General features: G+C 39.7%; 2 protein-coding genes across 3 annotated transcripts in view; one reads left to right on the forward strand and one right to left on the reverse strand.

Moving 5' to 3' along the window:
• Positions 1-21,590, forward strand: part of ctnna1 (catenin (cadherin-associated protein), alpha 1) — a 71,797-nt gene that overhangs the window by 9,240 nt on the left and 40,967 nt on the right. For both annotated transcript variants that reach the window (XM_062393599.1, XM_062393600.1), the window contains exons 6-7: positions 560-829; positions 4,279-4,482. In XM_062393599.1, the coding sequence (XP_062249583.1) occupies positions 560-829; positions 4,279-4,482 (474 nt within the window). The remainder of the gene's footprint in view (positions 1-559; positions 830-4,278; positions 4,483-21,590) is intronic.
• lrrtm2 (leucine rich repeat transmembrane neuronal 2) lies at positions 14,929-20,670 on the reverse strand. Its single transcript, XM_062393602.1, has 2 exons — positions 20,488-20,670; positions 14,929-19,834 (listed from the first exon to the last, which is right to left on the reverse strand). Exons 1-2 carry the CDS (start codon positions 20,489-20,491, stop codon positions 18,192-18,194), a joined length of 1,647 nt encoding a protein of 548 aa, XP_062249586.1. The 5' UTR covers positions 20,492-20,670; the 3' UTR covers positions 14,929-18,191.

Here is a 21,590-nt window from a genome sequence, read left to right on the forward strand (position 1 = left end):
TCAGTAAATGATGTTTCTGATATTTCCCCTTTTATGTCTCCTTGAAAACACCGAAGAGTAATCTGTGATGATTTTGTGAGCAAATTAGTTTTACTTAACAAAATGTGTTTAACTTAACTGAATGAAGGAAGTAATAGGGTGGCACAACTTTTTTCTCAAGCAGAAGTAGAGTCCTGTTAGTGTTCCTTTTGGAGAAGAGGTTTTGTGTATTCAATGTATTTTTTAAGCTGAAAGTCTATTTCAGCGATCACTATCTCATCTCCTCCCTCCTATGAAAATGTAATTGCAATATAATGCAGAGGTCTGAAGAGCAGTGCATTAAATTGCAAAGGCATATTATAATGGCCTGATTATGACTGTTGTGTTACCGCAGGGGACAGAAATAAATCTGGGTCATCCAGAACAAACTCTGTCACACTTAGTGTCCCCACAAGGGCATGACAGGCCCATTTTGAATTTAAAATACATTACCACCCCGCCCCCTGTAGGTATTCCATCCTCTAGTTTAACCCTTTTTATTTTTCATATTTTCACTTTCCTTTTAATCCCGTTCTGCTAGGAACTAAAGGATGTCCAGCACAAGGACCAAATGGCTGCTGCTCGTGGGGTTCTCCAGAGGAACATCCCCATGCTGTACACAGCGTCCCGTGCTTGCCTCCAGCACCCCGACGTGGCAGCCTACAAGGCTAACCGTGACCTCATCTACAAACAGCTGCAGCATGCAGTCTCTGGAATCTCCAACGCTGCCCAGGCCACCGCATCTGAGGACTCTGCACTCAATCATCCAGCAGGGGGAGGAGAACTTGCCTACGCCCTCAACAATTTTGATGTAAGTCCGATGAGTAGTTTACAGATCAAATCACATCCAGGTATCTGCCAGATCAATTCAAAACATCATATTTTTCCATCTGTAAAAAGGCTCAGTTTCAATTAAAAGGGTTTATTAACAGAGTTAGATGAAGGCGTGTTTTTGAAGGATATAGTGAGGTCATATAGTGATAGCAAACCCAACTGAATCATAAAATGACCAAAACCCTTGAGGGCTAGGGGTCAAGGTGGAAATTAGGATGAGATATGTGGACAAATTGGGAAATGCCTTCAGGGTACCTCAAAATATTATTGTGAGTCATACTACATTCCTTGTTTTGCTTCTATCTGTCAAACGAAGAAGATGCGCACATGAGGCTGCATTTATACCGGACTCGTCATCAACTTGAGTTTATATAAATATAGATAAACCCTTTCTCTGCTGGTTGCTATTGAGCTTTGATAGTACGTTGGTATATTTTACAGAAGTTATCAGAAAAACATGGCAAACCGCAATATTACCATAACTTTTATTTTGGGAAGATTTATGAAACTGCCCATTCAACCGTTAACAGGTTTTTTTTAAATGTTATTCAAACAAGATAGCCCTCTCTCTTTCTACCTGCCTATCCTCTCAGTGTACCCCTGTCTAATTAATATATATTATTAAAGGAACATATATATGTCACAGTAATCATCATAATATTTACATGGAAAAAACATTATGATATCAGTTGGATTAAACATTGGACCAGATGCAGTCTGTGGTGAAGAACAGAAAGATGTTTAATCAGATTTTTGGTTCTGACATTGACTTATGTCAGACTTTCACAGCACCTTTTTATTAAAAAATATATATAATGTACTGAAGATTGTTCATATTCAGCTTCCAAAGACACTTAAAATATCCAAAGCTTCACATAAACTATCTTTCAATTAGCTCAATAGAAACACAAGTTACCATTTTGTCCTCTACAAGTGTCCATTGTCTGCTCCCTTTCACTTGACGCAGCACTGCTCTTGTATTGATCATTTATTTAGTTTCACAATTTGCTGCATGTGTTTTGAGTAATGTGCCCTTGAAGCCTCACAGCAGTGTTTCTCAATAATAACCATGGCTGTGGGGGCCCACCAGTTTAATTTGTACTTCCACAATGTAAATGTGATCTGAATTTTTGTTTCACTTCTCAAAATGACATAAAATATGTATAATGGAGTGTTTTTCACCATAGCCTAATTGTAGAGCGATGCCTGACTCTTGTTGGCCCGCTGTCATGCTCTCTCTCTCTCTCCGTCTCCCAAAGTCATTGACAATTGACCCGTCCATCATATTCAGACTGGTGACTGGGAGCACTAGGAGATATCGCTCCCTGTCGGTGGACCATCAAAAAGAACCACAGATTTTAGAACTCAGAACTTGGCATATCATTGGCAGTTTTCGGTTTAGCTCTGTGCTTTTCCCTGACAAGCATTCAGTTCTCAGCTGGCAGGCAGATCTTTGCATAACACAGCCCCTCTCTCTTTCTACCTGCCTATCCTCTCAGTGTACCCCTGTTACCACCATTGCTACCGTTATGTAAACCTTTTAGTTTGTCAAATTTTAAGTGATGCAGATTTCATAAAAAAACTTTAATTTGGCCTTTATTTAACCAGGAGCTCCCTTGACATACTTTGTCTCTTTTTTAATGCAACACCTGGCTATCACTTAGTCTTATTACATTTGTAAATCACAATGCTTTACCCAATCATCAAAATTCTTAGGCCCATCTGCAGATTTTCCACCTGAGTCAGTAGCACTTAGCAAGACTTATAAAAATGTACTTTTGCTAAGCTTTTTAAGAAGCAAAGTTAGTCCTTTTGACATTAATTTTGAAGTGTTCTTAATTAAGCTATGCTTCTCAAAATAGTCACCGAACTCAGTACTTAAACCTTGCCATTTTTTGCATGTTTACACTTTTGGCAGCCTAAGTGATCCCTGTACATCCAACAAGTGGCAACAATGCCGTATCTGAGACTTGTTGCATCAGTTAATATTTTACAGGTAGTCACTCCAAAAACCTGCATACTTTGTCCGACTAGCTCCTTCAAGAGCAAGGCAAAATTAGCATGACTCACCCCCCCACCAAATTTCCTCCTCTCTGTCTCTCTCGTGTGCCTGTTGCCATGGCAATATGACACGAAAGCAGATGAGGTCAGATGAGACGGAATGGAGGGAGCTGGAGGTGGATGTGATAGAGGACGGGCCGCCTAATCAACCTCAGTTTTATCCACTGAATTGTTGAATATTTGGTAGCAACAAGACATCTGTAGAAGTACAGAGTTCAATGGAGAAGTTGTCTTTCTTTGATTCGCTGCCACAGGCGTCACGGTGATATCTCAACCCTCTGCAGCGCCTCTTTAGAATGTCAACTAGTTGCCTCTCTGAGCAGGCTTGTCCCTGTAAAATCAGACATTTGGCTGTTCTCTCTCATCTTGCAGATATAAAAAGGTGTCTGCTACTGTAGCACTCAAATCAAAAGTAGCAAATCAAATTCTTTCACTAAAGGATTATACATTTATGTATACAATTACGTATTCATATGCTCATCTGTTGTCTGAAATGGATCTTGTGCACTTTGCAGACATACAGTAGTACAACACCTGTCCTTTTTTGACTCATAGTGGAATCTTTCATGGGGTCCTTAGAAAATACTCTCACTATCCCTCAATAAGGTCCTTTATTACACCTTTTCTCCAGTCAGAGCCCATAAATTTTCCCGTCGAAGCAATAAAAGTCAAAACACTATCGGTGGAGCAAACAGGCTTATGCTTAAAAAGGCTATATACAAAAAATATTCACCCATGCTTACTTTGATCTTTTTCTTTTGGTAGAACAATCGAGAAGAGTCCCAGGTCCAGTTTAGAAAAGAAAAACAAATCAAATTGTTTTCAGTTGAATATGAATTGTCATCTATATACAGCAGTAATGTCAAAAAGAAATTCTGACCAGACTTTCGATTCAGAAATGTTCATTTTCCTTTTCAGATGCTTTAGTTATTTTTTTGTACAGTGATGTATTAATAGTGATGTGTTGCCTGGATGACAAATATTTGAAAAGAATAAAGCTGTTTCAGGTTTTCATTTTTTCCCCCAACATTGCACTTTAATACAGAAAAGTCTCTGAAAATATGTTGATATTGTCCAAAACCTTTTACCATGTTGTGTACATAATTCCTCCAACATTCAACTTTTACCATTACATTTAATGTGGTTAACAAGGTACTGTGTCTTAATTCTTTGCTTTCCATATCATGAATTAGTCAGGAAATGTTGTTATCGCCTTTTCATTTTTATGAAAGATGCCATTGTTTATATAACTATTTCAGAAACTGTACTGTTATTGGCAGAGAAGGAGAGATCAGTGTGCCATAATAACTTTTTGCAGTTTTTCCCCCTCCATGTGTAATTTCCCCTCTGCTCCTTCCCCTACAGAAACAAATCATCGTGGACCCTCTTGCGTTTAGTGAGGAGCGTTTCCGTCCCTCCCTGGAGGAGCGCCTTGAGAGCATTATCAGTGGTGCTGCCCTCATGGCCGACTCATCCTGCACACGTGATGACCGCAGGGAGCGTATCGTGGCCGAATGCAATTCTGTGCGCCAGGCTCTTCAGGACCTTCTGTCTGAGTATATGGGCAACGTAAGTGTCTCAGCTTTTGATATTTCCTTGTTCTTGCCATGTCACTATCTTAGACTCTGTAAGCATAACCAGTTCTCTAGTTTTTTATTCACATTTAGTCTTCTTTGGAAATTTTTTTCTAACTTTGACAAATAGGTCTGTAATACATAACATAAAGAACTGTTTATAATTTAGGATTCAGGAGTTCGACCTAAAATCTGTGAAGTGCGATTAAAACATTTTCCTTGGTCGCACCGGTGCACCAAACATTTAGTTGGCCTGTCTATGTGTATTTGATCCAGTCATGTCACTTCCTCATTTCATCTTTCCGCTGCGGCGTTTACATTAACCCACACACTGACACCAGATAGACACACGGACAGTGAGCGGAGATAAGTGAGGAGAGGCAGTGAACGAGGTGCTAAATGTCAAACAGTGATGTCAAAAAGTGTTGAGTACATGGTCCACGATTAGTGCCACCGATTTAGGATCAGAGCAGAAGCAGCGGTTGGAGTTTAGTCTGGTTCGCTCCCTCCACACTCCTGCTCACCACTGGTCACTTTACACTATTAACAATAAACAACACAATTCAGTAAAAAGTAAACAGTTAGTCTGGAGCCCTCAAATAATATTTACTTGATCCTTTCTGTAACAACAGCATCTCAGTGTGTGGAGTATCATTGCTTTGTAATGTCTCAGAATCTATGATGCTGATGTTTGTGTTTGCTGCAGTTTTTGCTGGCTTTCAGAAGAAATGACATACACTGCACAGCCTCCTTATTTCCTTGGTGAAATTCTGGTCAGGCAGGTTGTTATCGCTGTATTTTAACTCTTAAGCCCCTCTCACACTGGATAAAAAACCCACCATTAGCTACCTATGTCTATAGAGTCATTACAGGTATTTTCTCAGCTTCAGCTTCAAGCGCAGTAATGGAAACATGATGCCTGGGTGGACACTGGACACACAAATTTTCACCCCTGTTCTGATGCGATTCTGTGATGGCTTGTCGCCTCCATCTGTCTCAGCCACAAACTCCATCCATCTCCAATCAAGCAATGCACCAATCTTGTTCAGCTGGCATCAAGTTTGAAGAGACCGAAGTAATAGATGTGAAAAACAGCTGCTATAACATAGTCACTGGCCAATGTAGCTTTCTACTGTGCACTAACCCTGCTTTCTGTCACATTCATAATGTTGAAGTTGCAAACCATAAAATCAAATCAGTAAGGCAAACTTGTCTTCCGGAAATAATCAGCTTTTTAACCTGTGTCTCAATAGCTTGCATATATGTGATTATTTTGTTGTAAGAGTTATCAACACACATGAGTAGTTTTTCCAGAACACAAGTATTTTAACGACGCAAATTGATTTGTATTTGAATTTCTGACTTTTTGTATTACCTGACATTATCTGAACAGTTGACTGCTAATTTTAGGATGTCTCGCTAACTGGTTAACTACCTGTAGTAAATTCCCGCCTAAGCCAAGAGGTAACCTAACATAATCTAAATACAGTATTACATCCTAAATAGGCCAATCTAGAACAGGCATATCGGCTGCCTCACTGCTCAGCCAGGGTATTTACTACAGTAGAAAACTGGGCAATAGCCTAAGCCTGCCTGCTTAACAAGGTGAGCAAATTGGTGTTCTTGCTGCACCCAAATGTACTCTGTCTTCCTGGCCCTTGGCCTAATGCATCATGCAATGTCACTGAAATGTGTTGGAGGAGGTTTTGAGAGATTCTGCAAAGTAACTCTTTGGCAGAGATAATAACTGCATAGCAAGGTGGCATTTGATGAATTGCAGTAACTTTACATTTTGGAGCGTGTAGCTTTGTTTAAAGTATGACAAAGTAGTACTTTGTAATTCTACAGTAGTATTTCGCTTCACTTTGGTTGTCCTTGGGGGCAAGTATTAGATATTAAAAGGATGGTAAAGCCTTTTGTTTTGCTCAATTTCTATCCTTTACCTCTGTTCTGTTGTAATCAGCTTTTATAGAATACATTAAGCAAGATAAATAGATTAATGTAGCTTTATCTATGTTTGAATGGGTTTTCAATGACATATTCACAAAAAAGTTGAGGAGAATCCTCAAATAAACCAGGTTTTAAAACTAGTTTCAAATCATTGCTCACGCCTGCGGATATGACATTAGTAACCTGATAAGAGGCCATTTGTCAGGGCAGACTATTTGACATGTCACAGACAGTAATAATAGAATGATGAAATGAATGATAGCTGAATTATTTTGTGCTGTTCAGTGTTTTCACTGCACATTTTCAAGATCATTACCAGATGTTGATCCAAATGTTTCTCTCTGTGTATCATCCTTTCCCTGCACAGGCATTGCAGCAGTAGTTTGTTTGCTTTGTTGATCCAGAACATTGCCAGATTATTTAAGGTTCAGTCCATTCATGCAGTATCTCTGGTTTGCTTCAAAGTTTTCTACTTGACTGAACTCCTCCATGTCACTCAGCATCTTCTTGCATGACCTGAGAACTTGGGATCCATCACCACACTGACAAGAGGACATTACAGAGATTTGGCTTCTCATTTGACCAGATGTAGGAAATGAATGAGGAGCAAAATATGTAATTTCCAACCATGTGCATCTTTTTATTTTCTGGTGCCTTGAAAGGGATAGTTCTCTGAAAAATGAAAATGCTATCATTATCTACTTAGCATTATGCCGATGGAAGGGTGGGTGAAGTGTTGAAGTCCAGAAAATACTTTTGAAGTTTCCTAAGTAAACAGCATTAGGGATAAATCCAACAAAATTGAAGAAACTGGGGGCCCCTTTATCAATCTTTACACTTTTTTTAGCCTAAATGTCGGTTGTTTACATAACACTCGCACACACTGCACACGCTCTTGCCAAAGGTGCCAGAGTCGAGATGAGCTGGAGCTGGCTACGGAATGTGCAAGTTTTCACTGAGCTCATCGTGCTCCTCTTGTGAATGCAGTTCTGAGCTATGAGGATAACAGTGGACATTAAGGTTCAAAACATAGTTTACTTCGAAGGGTGGGCTTACTGTCACTTGGATGACACAGCAGGAACAGTATGGAGGCATTTCCTGTTGTTCAGTTTTTTACGTTTGAAGAAGTGGTCACCAGTTACTTAAATTCTATTGGATATGGCTGCTACGCTATTCACCCCTAAAACTCCAAAAGAGTTTTATGGACTCAGATACTTACCCACCCCTCCAACGCCATAGTGCTGAGTAGATAATGAGTGAATTTCAAATTTGGGGAGAAATATCCCTATAAACCAATCTTAGACGTTGACATATAACTGTGATTGAGCTTGGCAGAATAATCTAACATCACACTGGCTTAATGGAGATGTCTCTTTCATGATTCTAAGGTAGAGCTGCAATGAAATGTCATTTATGCAGCAAGGCAATTCCCTTTTTTTAGTCGGTTTTCACTACAAGTTCATACCTAGCAAATATAATTATGAGTGTAGAAACTGCAGTGCAAGTTATTTATCAGTATATTTTGCCATTACAGCATATGGGTTTACACTCACAGCTGATGCTGCTTGATAGACTCCTATCTCATATTCACTTTCTCTCTCATTCCTTCTGCTCCTTCATTCCCTCAAGCTACAAGATGTCTCTACCCCCACTTTTTCCATGTTTCTTCCTCTCCCTATTTGACTCTTGAGACAAAAAATTCTGTCTGAGATCCTTTAGTTCTCATTTTTTTTGAGTGACATTTCAAGGATGACACGTAAGCCTTTTAGAATATTTCACGTACTTTTGTGTAGTTCTGCTCAGTATGCCTGCAATTTTTTACGGGTAAAATAATATTCACTAAGATTGCAAACGGCATTTACTTTGATCTGACCTATGCAGATATGCAATGCTTTTACTCTGAAATTCCACATATTCTAAGTAAACCATGACATTGAGGAATGTACTTCCATTACCAATGAAATGACAATGTTGAAGGGCTTTACCCTTGATGACATTCTAAACACATTAAGCTGTTGCTATGATTACTGTTTGTACACTGAATTCATTTTTTTCAGATAAGCTCAGACACGAACATGTCAAGGTTTGTATAATTGTAGTAAGCTTACTGTCACATATACAACCCAAGTTGCATAAGTTGCATTGTACAAGAGATCCTCTAATAATATGTACAAGTAGGTCTTGTCATTTATAAATTTCAGAATCAATGTATTATTTAAAGATAGTATATATGATTCGCCTGAAATGAATGCCTCTATTATTTTTACACTATTTGAAGCATTTAGTATTATGGCCTTAAAGCTAAATTTGAGTTTAGAAGACTGCGTGCGGAATTATCTTCCGTTTCATTCCAGGGCTAACATGTCATGTGGTTTGAATTTTAAACATTTTACGCCTTTGTTTTTATGTTTTTATAAAAACATAGAAAAACGTGAAGTTGTAGCACATTGATTTGAAAAAGTCTGATAACGTTGTGTTAGACTGATTAAGATTAAGATCCATTTATTCGTCCCAAACACATGCACAGACATGCAAAGGCACACCCATGCAGGTAGGGAAATTTAATCTCTGCTTTTAGTGGACTTGAGCTTGTGGGAAGCAGATATTTGGAAAATTACTTAAAATGCAGAATATGTTTTGTAGTTGGATCCCGTTTACCCTCCTCCAATCCTGAGTGGAAATGTACATTTGCACAGTGTTGTGATTATCATTTAACAAGACTAGAGCTTGTGGACTCAGCCATTGAAGGGGAAAGGCGAGTGGGGGTAATGTTGCCCCAGCACTGCCACATAGTATGACCTCAATTACTCCATATTGTCAAGACAGTTTGGCATGGTGGGTGTTGAGTGTAACTGTTTCTGCCACTTTTTTATTAATAATGCATCTCTTGTTCCCAGTTGCTGTCAGGGTTTTATTTCACATAAGAGAGCGATGCTAGGTCGCTTTGACATATTAGGCTACTGACATTTAAATTCTTCAACTTGAAGTGATACATTATCATTTGGACCTGTATTAAAAGGACATGCTTATCCACTGCATTGGGACCCTAGCCTCTCCCTTCGCTTGCCATCTTGTATCTCAATATAGTCTCCAACTCTGTACTATTCAGCATTTCTCTTACCCGTGGCTTTTTCCTGGTTGAATTCTCGTTCCCGATTTTTCTGTCCCTCCAATCCTTTCTGCCCCCCCGTTTATGTCCATCTCTCTCGTGCAATAGCTCACTTCCCCTAGCCAGCTCTTGCAGTCTTTTTGCCTCAGGCATCCGCAGTGAGTGACAGAATTTTGCTTTATGCCTGCTACTCTGTGCCAACATGGTGGCCTCTCACTTAAACACATTATATGTTGAATGAATTTCAGACCATCTACCCTGTCTACCCGACATATTAATGAGATATGTGTTACCCGACAGAAAATTATTATTGATTTAAGTTTAAAAATATGTACGCACCAAGTAATCTTTAATTGAGTTCCCAGTGGGTCTTTAAAAAGTTCATGAGACTTAAGCTAAAAAAGCATACTGTTAGGTAAGGATATTTTGTTCATCTAGTGGTCGGGAACTGATAGACTGAATTAAGTGGAATGGCTCAAAGAAGTTTTTTCTTTTCCCCCATGTTGTGAAAAAACCCAAGTGGATAACATCCAAGTGCAATACACCTAAAGCAAGACCTGGGTGAAAGGAGTTCAATTTATCTAGTTGTAATCTCATCTAAATGCATAATTAAAACAAATTACACTCAATGTAACAGGGAAAAGATTTAGTGTCCCCAAGGCTTTTCGAATATTTACAGCCTCCATAAAACACTAGTCTGTCAGTAACTGCCCGTCAGGCAACATTTCCCAGACCTGGCCATTGATCTCCTGCTGGTTAGATCTAGGATTTTTGATTGGCTTTGCTGGCAGGTAGAGTAGATGCACCTTGTTTTTCCACTGTAGTCAAACAGCGAGGAAGGCCACGCCCTCCCAATTGGATATTTAGAGAATTCAAACCTTCACATTATTAGTTATGTGGGTAAATGATATTGACCATGGCTTGGGTTTTACATAAAAAGCTACCTTGTTGATATTCAGTAATTGCACTCTGCACAAAAAAGCAATTGCAATGTAAAGAAACATAACTGATAGCTTTCTTATAATATCAACCTATAGTCAAGACTCTCTCAACCTATAGTCAAGAGGCGGTGGTCTAGTGAGAGGCGTTGGTCTAGTGGGAGAGGCGGTGGTCTAGTGGTAGAAACTTGGACTATGGGCAGAAAAGGTCTCTGGTTTGTCTCTGGTTCGACTCCACGGAGAGACAACAAAAGACGAACCTGGATTGATCTGTCCAAAAATCCAAGAGAATTCTCCCTACCCTGTCAAGGCACCTTACTCCCCGTACATCTGCTTCCCGGGCGCCGTACATGGCTGCTCACTGCTCTGTGTGTCCTGCACCAGATGGGTTAAATACAGAGGATACATTTACCTACCATTGCATGAGTGTGTTGTGCATGTGTTTGGTATAAATAAACTTATCTTAATCTCTTGTAAAAATCTGAATGGTCAACTCTTGCTATCATAGAGAGTCTTGATGTTGCATCTGCAGAAAAGAAGAAGTGAGAAACTGCAAACTGATCCAAGCTCCGTTTGTTTTTGTTGAAGAAACATTTTATTTGGCTACAAGATGTAAGGGGGGCGGGAGTCAACTAAACGTTGTGTGTATTTTACTTCATTCAGTGGTCCCTGCCAGGGCTAATATTTGCTAACAGCTGTCTCCAGATATCAAGCTGATGTCTTGTCAACACAAACGGAAAAAGAAAGCAGACTCAGTTTCAGCTTGGTCTGTGCTCAAAGTGATCATTAAAGTTGATGCACTGTACTTAGTTGAATCATCTGCCTTCAACAGGGCTTGCGTATCTATATTGAGATGGCAGTTATATCTATGAAATATGCATGATAATAATGTCCTTGTAAGTGGTTCAGTCTTTTTATCATTGTTGCTAAATGTTTTGTTGTTTTGCATTTGCCAAGGAAAATACATCCCAAGTTTTAGGTTTTATAACTGGGTAATGTGTTTTATAATTTTGTCTTTAATGTTCCTTTCACAGATTTATAGTTAATGAAACAGTATTAATTTGCCTTTTAAATGAAATGGAAGTTTAAGTTTTGTCACATGTCCCATATAGGTGAAGCCAGAATTGATTGTTTTTACACCAACATGAAAGCCACACCAAGCTTACGGTAACACCTGTTATAATTCCTATGTATGTTTTGGTCACTTAGGAGTCTAAAATTTAAGGAAATTTTATTATTTTCACACAGCATGTTGTGGATTGTTGCAGCTTTTCTGATGCTGATGACAGTAGAGAGTGAACCAAATTTGGAAAGCTCTCATAAAGCTCCATAGAACTTTGGGGAACTGCGTAGTCTTTTCAGTTAGAGAGTAGTTATGTTTTCTATTGTTGCTATAATGATTTGGATTTTAGCCATTTGGAATAGAGGTACATGAAGTGTCCATTTTGTTTCACCCTCATAAGAACCATACATTTATCACAGACAAATAAATCAACAAAATATTCTTATCGTGAACATTATTCAACCCTTGTTTCTTACCTTGATAATTCAGATGTCCACTTGCATTCATTGTTAAAAATGGGAGGGGAAACCAAAATTAGAATCTTCTCTTCTCTGCTGTCGTCTCAGAGCATTACATTAGTTGGAGGTTACAGGATAGTAACAAACTGAATTGAAGTAAATCGAGCTGTGATGAAAGTCTATACATCTTCAGCCGCAAACTAAAAACACAACTTTTTTGACTATACCTTGAAATAAATATGAAACTAACAATTTAGTAGCACTAAAATGGCAATTACACTTTGTAGTTTGGCTTTCTTGAAGAAATAGTACCTTCTTGATTCTTGTTGTTCTGGGATCTTACCCTCATGGTTGAATGCACTTATTGTAAGTAGCTTTGGATGAAAGCGTCAGCTAATCATAATGTAATGGCAGACCTCATCTAGGCATGTTTTGACTTATTCACTCAGATTACATATTATAGCAAGTCCCATTATAAAACACGCCACTGAGCTTGGCAACAAGATATTAAATGACTGGATAATGTGGATATCTTTGTGTTGAGTGAAAAACCAAACAAATTACACAGAGTCCTTTGCTAACAAGCTGTGTGTTCAACAGATGCATCGATTTGTATCATTATTATCCATCTATTTTCAAAACCTTGGAAGCCTGCATCTTGGCCTTTCATGGAAATCAGCGTACTTGGGTAGTTGACAGCAACAATGCTTTGTTCAAGCTGTATTATCAAATCAGACTTTGTCTTCTTACTGGCATACAACAGTAAAGCAGGTAGAAAGAAATGGCCTTTCCAGTTTGTAACCAGACTGTTTGTAATATGTCAAATGGTGTGGTATTTCAGCTAACCTATTGAAAGTTGTCCACTCTGCACAGAAAACAAGGTTCGTGGTGGAGCTGTCAGTGCTGTTGCTTAGAGAACATGATAACAGCAGTGCGTTGTATTAAATCATGTGTCACAATTTGACACAACGCTGACTTCTGGGAAGAGAAGGCAGCAATGGAAGGCTTGCGGTATGGAGTGCCTGTTTTTTTATTGTTAGGACACTTAATCCAAACCCATACATCACAAAGAGGACTGGAACTGTGCTAAATAACCATGGCCTGTGGCTCTGAGAGCTGACCGTAGTCTAAAAGTGTCAAATAAAAATTTGCTTTTCTTTATCTATCGTCACCGTACTGACTATGAAGAGGAAATGGGATGGCGCACTACTAGATTTTGAATTTGCGGAAATTGCAGTTGAGGAAGAAGGACAGGTTGTTGGAGCCAATGGCTACCTAATTTCCCTGTTATTTGAAATGGGGCACACGCAAGAAAATAAAATGTTAATTGTACTTCAATTCAATGCAACCAGTAAATAACTAGGTGAGCAACCTTTCTGGTCATGTTCTCACCATCATCATTTTTGGTGCGCGCAAAATGGTCATGTTCTATTTGTGGCAACAATATCCTGCTGGAGTTTTTTAGACGCAGTACTAGTCCATATAGGTGATAGCAATGATGCTGTTTCACAAGTGGCTCATTAGTTTTTCTTTCTTATATTTATACTAAGACTATGTTAGCTTAACTTCATCTTTAAGTTGTAGCTAATGTTGCCACCCTCTAAAAAGATCAACAAAAGGGCTCAGCATTTTGTATAAAGAAACAGTCTGACCTTTGTGTTGCTCATCCGTCTATTGGTTGTCCTTGAATCCCCAAATCATGTAGTTGAGGAATGGGTTTAAATGTGTTAAGCAATAAATACATTAGCGATGTATTTGCTGATGAGAGTCCAGATCAATATGTCCTTCCCAACCATTTTCTAGATTTATTGGAGGTTTCATAATAATGCCTGAAGCATGCAAGAGCTCTGAGTCCTTGAACCATCCAGACTACAGAGTCCTCACAGTCAGACTCATCAGTTTAGTGCCTCCCCTGCCTGGGTACACTCTGTAGGTTAATTATGTGCTTTCTGAAGGCCTCATCAAAAAAGAGAAGGTAAAATTGAAGTACCTCTTACAGCTGGAAAGCCAGGTCAGCCTATATTCCTCACAATTTTTGCACTCCAAACTGTGTGACATACATAAGTTGCCTTTAGATAAAGTTTACATATCGAACAAATTGTCAACCTGAAAATGTCCAACTCAAGACTTTGAATTAAAGTCCTATTCTTTTTTGGAGCAAAATATGTTTATGCTGAGGATACTCACATAGTGGTGAGTGAATTAAACTTTTCAGTGCACTATCCCTTTAAAGTGCCATTTGTGACACGCAATGTGTGACAAACGACACATGTGTCTAATCGTGTCTTTGCACTGTAGAACATTGCTGACAGTGTATAAAGACCACACACCACACCACTTTGATTTCACCCCATTACGTCTCTCTAAAATTCTGTGAAATCTACATTGCAATGTCAATTCTATAGACATACACCTAACCTGAACCTCCATTTTGAAAAGCTTTCTTAAAAACCAATGGGTGTTTAAGGTCTTTTTGTCATAACGAGTCTGCTAAATAGCATTTAAAAAATCTCAAGTTGACCAGAATCAATGTATAATGACCAATTATTCAAAAAATTTGACTATTACGATTATTTAACACTTTGAAATGTAGCTCATTTTATACAACGGAGGAAATAGAAGTTTTATTATCGCCCTCTTTTTCTATAACTGACAACATTAGTTTGATTTAGCGTGGAGCATTAGCTGCCAACTGTCAGCCAAGATTTCTAATCTTGAATTTTATTTGGAAGTTGGGGCCTGTGGCCATTTTTAGAATATTATTTATAGCAATTCAGAAATGACCTTTGCCTCTGTGAAACCAAGGAGTCGGGATTGCAGGTTGTGACCATCATGCTGACTTCTGTTAATGCTTCGTTTTTTTATCACATCAATTTGCAAACTAGATAATTTAATAATAGTGCTGACGTACACTGCTAAAAGGTATTTGTTTACTTTAGAGACCTAAACTGTTACTAGAAAAACATGTGAGAGCGTTTATGTTCAATACATATGAATTTTCACAATATACTCTTGCATTTCACCTTCATCAAGGGTTGTTTATTTTTGGAAGGCTTTTTTCAAGAGCGTGATGTGTATACATTTAACAAAAAATCGAAAGACCAAACCATGTTGTGAGCATCCATCATTTCAAACAGTCTAAATCATAACGATTTTATTTAAAAAATATATGTTTTGAGGGGGGAAATGTTTTTTTTTTCCAGTTTGGCACATCTTTTCCACTATACAGATATGAAATTGTACATTTTACAATACAAAAGGAAAATGGGAAGAGAAAAGCATTCATTTTGCACAAAGATGTTGGGTAAGAGAGAGGGGGATTGGTTCACTTGGTTTTTCTTTTTTTTTTTTCTTTCTTTTTTTTAGGCAGGATGGGGACCAGGGCTAGAGGATGACAAGAGGAAACAAAAACAGTTTACAAAGACCCAGTGCAAAGGGATGCATATTTCTACAAATTCTGTGGATTTTCATTCTCAGTACAACTGTAGTCAGTGAAATTTAATTTCAATGATTGACAAAACCTTTATAGGAATTCCACATACATCCCCGTTCTTGGTGATATCAAAAATGAGGTCCCCCCAATAAGGTTTGCTGAATGGCATTAGGAATATTTAACTCAATTTCGACTTTAGAACATGCAAGACAGATTAGAAGGGCAACAGTAAAAGCAGTGCTGGAGGAAAATAAAACAAGTGGAGCTGCAAGGCTTTGGAAATCGGTATGATCAGTGTAGGTTTTCATGTTAAGTGTAACAAGTTTTGGTTTACACACTTTCTTCAAACTTGTTGAATGCATTTTATGAGCATGTGCAGAGAAACATTGACACAAACACTCATTTAAAAGTGTGAATCCAAATTTTGCAGGCTCCCAAGAGACAAAGCCACAAATGCTACCCCCTGGCTACCTCTAGGGGCACCAGCCAACACACAGCAACCTATTTGCTCAAAACCAGATATCTTCAACATGCTATGACACTTCTTGCTGTCTTAATGGCTGACGTTGTTAAACGTTGCCACACATTTAACTGTCAAAATGCCATATCCTGATTTCCAGAGTGAAATGATTTTCACTATAAAAATGCTCAATACAGCTCATCAGTTAACCAGTAATGAAACTGCTGCCTCTGTGGGATCAGTATACATTTCAAGCCCAAGTGCAATCAGTCAGCATTCGTCATTCCATTTTCTACTACCTTTACTTGGCCAGAGAAATGCTTAATGGTTTTGATAAACTACGACATTACCCCAGAGTTGCCCCTCTCCATCGTCCCATCAATTCCTCTTAATTCCTCTCTTTCACCCTGCCCCCACCACCAAACTGAACACAAAGAAGTGCGGAGCTGCGGCAGCAGCTTTAGTCTGATGCTAATGCACATCCTCTCCCTGCTGCATACAAATGTGTCCTGACCCAGGCTTGCTGTTTGCTTATTACCGGATCTCCATTTGCTTTCAGGGTATTAACCACAGTTTAACTTGACACTTGTTACTGCCAACCAAGTAACTGCTCTGAAATTTATTATTCACCCTAACCACATTGTTTAGACTGTAAATGACAGCTCAGTATCCCTCACAAGAGCAATTCCTTAAAATAAAAGGTTATGGTTATGTGTTGTGTGGTGTGGAGGACAATTCTAGTGGAATTACTTTACTTTCGAGTGGCTGAACAAGCCAAATGTTGCTGGATCACTGGTGTGGGTGACAGAATATTAGATTATTTTTGCCTTGCCTTAATTGGTTCAATCTTGAGCCTGTCAGTCCTGATTAGAGTGTAAGCAGTTAAGATCCTGGGTGACTGGTAAAGTTTTAATTTTCAGAGTGAAATGCTCTCTTATCTGGTATTTGCACTGTTCCTTATCATTTCACTTGCTACCCTCATGTCACTCTAGCTGGTCTGTATATTGATCCTTGTATATTTTAGCAAATCAGTAAACTGTACTTATTAGGTGAAGCTGTTTGAATGGTTATGGTCACAGTGTGTATGGCATTTGGGTGCTCAAAAATCCATGTACAAGTTATGGTACATTTAAAGGTCTAACAGTTTTGTTCTTGATGTCCAAGGTCAGGAAGACATCCATGTGCTTTTCTAAGCAGTGTAGCGTATTGGAGATTAACCACAGACAAACAATGCTTAGTGTTTCCCACAGGTTAAGAATTTATTTGTCGCAGTTGGCCCCTGTGTGTGGGTGCTCCAACATCTGAGTCAGCTGCAAAACAGCATTACATTTACAAGCTAACATCTGATTAAAGAGTTCATTTTTACCAATTTATATAATTGAACATAAATTTACCATACCGGCAGTGTTTTCAATCAGTATACACTTTTAGTTGCATTTGCACACAAGATATTTTGGAAGAAACCCAAGTTTCCCCCGAAAATCCCCTTTTGGCTAAGGGCAGCTGTTTTTGGGGTGGTATGCCCAAATAAATTCTGCAAATAGGAAACACTGAGAGCCTTTTTGTTTGATGGAAATTTATAGACTTCCTTTATAGGCTCATGTCTGATTTTTCAAAAGTAATATAATTATCGTATACCGAATAGGATTCCAGCCTCTCTAGAGAGGATTTATTTTTATTTATAACATAATAATAATAATAATATCATGAATTTATAATTCAGAATGTGAATTTGGTCATAGTAGCCTTTAATGTGTCATGCCTCTCCCCCAAACAATGAAGCTGTAAAACATATATATCACTCCAATATCCAATTAATCTGCCTCAGTGTTAGAGTGATTAACTTACAGTGTCTGTGGTGCATTTAGAATCATAATTTCAAATATTTACTCTGTAAAAGATGTGAATCACATTTCTCAACTTAATGTATTCTGTACGCAGTGGGCCATTTGGCTATGTTATATAGTATTCTCTCTGTGCTGCAGAATATAGAGACAATGTAGAGACAAATCTCACAGTTTACAATTTTCTTGTTTAAAATGATTGCCCCCTGCCTGATATGAACAACCTTGCATTCATAGAAAAATAAATTTGTCACTATCCCTACCTCATCCCTAAACTGTCACGTCCAACCTCTGTCAGTGTGGCATTCAGTATTTCTCACATATTCTCAAATCTCACTGGTAGAAATTATGCTTTTTACATAAATTGGAAAACAAAATCAAAAAAGCAAACCCTGTATCATCTGAAATGTTCAAATGGAAAACCATATGCTCTAGGAATAAATAAGAGTTCATACTTCACACTCTTTGTAAGGCAGTTGCTGACACTTGCACTGCCCATAGCCATTGATGATCACGAGTGCCCCTTCTTCGTGACTGGGCTCATATTCATTATATGGTACCTGTGTTGCTAGATCTGCCATAGGCTGCCGCTGCTGGGTCCTCATCTGTCTGCGGTTCTGTATGGCCGAACAGTGGCGTATCCGGCGCAGGGTGGGAGGGCAGCACCTCCGTGAGATATACACAACGAAAATGATGAAAAATAATGAAAATAGAAGGGCCATAGTTCCAATTATAACCCTATGAGTCATAACAGTGTTGTCCATTGCCGAGAAGTCATCCGTTACTGCTGCCTCTTCCAATGCAGCAGTAGTTGCTTGAGCAGTGAGTGGTGTTTGTGTTGTGGTTGTCGTGGTAGTGACCGTGGTAAATCTCCCAAAATCCTCCGCATAGTCCTGCGTGGGGGTCAGCTGCATAATTCCAAACAGGGAGCTTGTGATCTCTGTAGCTGTAGAAGCGTCTGTGGTTGTACTGATTGTCTGAACAACTGGCGCTGAAAAATTCTGACAAAGCTGGAATCCATAGACAGCATCAAGTATCTCCTCCCCTTGGGCATATTCAGGACTATGGCAGAGAATGGAATGTTCCCACCTTCCCTTAAAGGTGCTTAGCCAAGTGGCCAGAGAGCAAATCCTTTTGGTACAATCCCACAGGTTGCTAGACAGCCCAACGGTGCCCAGAGACTGCCACATTTCCATGACTTGAGGATCCAGACTGCTTAGTTTGTTGTTATCCAACAGCAAAATCTTTAAATTTGGCAGCGTTTGAAACACATCAGGTGTGAGGACACGAATTTCATTTCCTGTAAGGTCGAGCTTCTCTAAAGTGGTCCAGCTCCACTCCATGCCACATGTTAGGTTGCTGATTTTATTCCATTGCAGATACAGAAACTGCAGAGCAACAAGGCGAGGGAAATGGGCCAAGTTGATCTTGGTCAGCTGATTGTGCTCCAAGTGGAGCTCTTTAAGCTTAATGAGCCCAGCAAATCCATTTCGTGCCATACTTCTTAGACGGTTGCTGCTCAGGCCCAGATATTCCAGGCTGCGGCAGTCCCAGAATGCTCGAACAGGTGTGGTGCGAAGTAAATTTGAACGAAGGTGGAGTATCTGGAGCTTCCTCAGTCCGTGAAATAGTTCAGGTTCCAATGCAGTCATCTGATTGAAGGACAGGTCCAGTATCTGGAGGTTGATGAGGTGGATGAAGGTTGTATTGGGCAACTTGGTGATACGATTAGAGCTCAGATTGAGGTCCTTCAGCTTGTAGAGCCCTTGAAAGGCATCCTCTTGTACAGTGGTAATCTGGTTGTGGTCAAGGTGTAGCCAGGTCAGCTGGCCGAATCCATAGAACTGATCAGGGCTCAGCTCAGTGATGCTGTTGTGACGTAGTGACAACCCCAGGGCCCCCTTGTCCACACCATCTGGGGGTGCCTGAAGCCCCTGGGTGTCGCAGTAGAACTGCAGGTCCTCACAGCGGCATTTTTGAGGGCAGGTTGTGCACGATGCAGGAGGCAGCTGGCACACTAGGAGCATGCTGATCACACACAGACACAGAGCCGCTGGTGCAGGTCCCACCAATGGCCACCTTGAATGGAAACCTGGGTGGGTTCAAAGATAAGAAAATGAACTATGGTGCGGGAAAGCTAATCTCTGCAGAGCACTTATTACTAATTCATGGTGGCGATTGTGGTCTCATTTGATGCACATGCACCAGTTTAGGTGTTTTACATTGACAACTTTCACAATCTGTGTAACAATGTTATCTTTGAGCTTAGGTTTAGTAGAGATATCATTTACGGAGGCATCTAATTATCAAATGCATACAGGAGCTGCACTCCTTTCCACCCCCTTATTTTTTTTTTTTTTTGGATCTATTTTGTTCATAAAATGTGCTCAACGATTTGACGTAAATATACACTTTCTGCTGCTTACATCTTTCATTTATTAATTTTTCGATGTATTTTCCCCATTTCGGAGCAGCATATATGAGATGCTGTCATCCTTTTAATCTTTAGTTTTTTCTCTCTCTCTCCCCCCCCCCCCGAGTTTTGTTATCACTCAAGACTTATGCTCGAATAATAATGGTTTTTGAAAAGTATACATACACAAGACTGATTCAGTGAAGAAGGACACATGAAAGACAATTGCAGTAAATAGACTGGGCTGAAGAGCTTTTAGTCCTCAGCCTCCCTCTCTCTTACTTGTATTCCCTATTCATGTCCCGACCTGCCGTATAAAGGGGCTAACTTACCCATTCTTTTGTGCACATCGGAGGCTGCATTCAACTGTCCTTTTCTGCAGACTCTTGGAGCAACCAGATGGAAAAAAAATCCAAAGGGAAAAAACCCTTTTGAGTAAGCACAAAAGGAATCAGCCTCTTTGGAAATAAAGCAATTCGGAGCCCACCCCAATGAGACAAAATCTGAAATTCCATGTCCCGAGATGATGCTTATTCCGGGGGTTTTCTCAGTCCGTTAAAATCCAAGCTGAAAGAGAGTGTTGAATCTTGTCCTTCATCCCAAAAATCCTTGAAATAATTATTTATATTTTTTCAAGTTGATCAGTTGCATCCAGAGCGACTCCGATGAACAGACCCCCTCCTTCTCCTTTTTTTCCTCTTTCTTTTTTTACCCTTTTGTTTCCCATCCACGGCAATGATGTCAGCTTAAATGGTTAATTGAAGATCAAGTGTTCCTCTTTCATGGCTGTGTTGTTCCAACCCTAACTTGTTGATGGCAGCTAGAGATCCTGCTTCCGACGCCGGCTCAATCTCGGCATAGCCTCTGCAGAGCTGTGCGCGAAGCTCTCGTCTGCTAGCTGAGACGCAGGGAGAGAGAAAACACCAGAGCAGGGAGTCAGGGATGTTATTCTGTGCTTTTTGTTGCAGCCACTCACTGCTACAGAGTGGTGGCAGCCTGGCGTCGATCATCACTACTGTTTCTCTCTCTCTTTCTCCCTCCCACACACACACAAACACCCTCTCACTCTCTTGCTCAGTCACTTGCTCTCTGCCTCATACACACTGCTTGTGTACCTCAGTCCTACCCCACCTCCCCCAACCCTCCGCGCTGACCCCCCCATCCCCCCCTCCCCCTCCTTCCACTGGCTCGTCACCATCAGAATATTGATATCTTGAAGGTGTTGCAGCAGCTTGCTGTTGAAATTAACCACAACTGTGTGTTGCCTTGACGTTGCACTGCACTGCATGGGCTATGTATGGAAGTATACCCGAGACTTAAACTAAATGGCATAACAATGCTAAATTGAATTTATAACAAGTGCCTTTAGTCAAAATAATCATGGACAGGATTGATAATGGGTGTGCTGCATTGCCATAGGAGTAAGCTATACCAG

Source organism: Platichthys flesus, chromosome 8 (genome assembly GCF_949316205.1).
Source record: "Platichthys flesus chromosome 8, fPlaFle2.1, whole genome shotgun sequence".
Taxonomy (NCBI): domain Eukaryota; kingdom Metazoa; phylum Chordata; class Actinopteri; order Pleuronectiformes; family Pleuronectidae; genus Platichthys; species Platichthys flesus.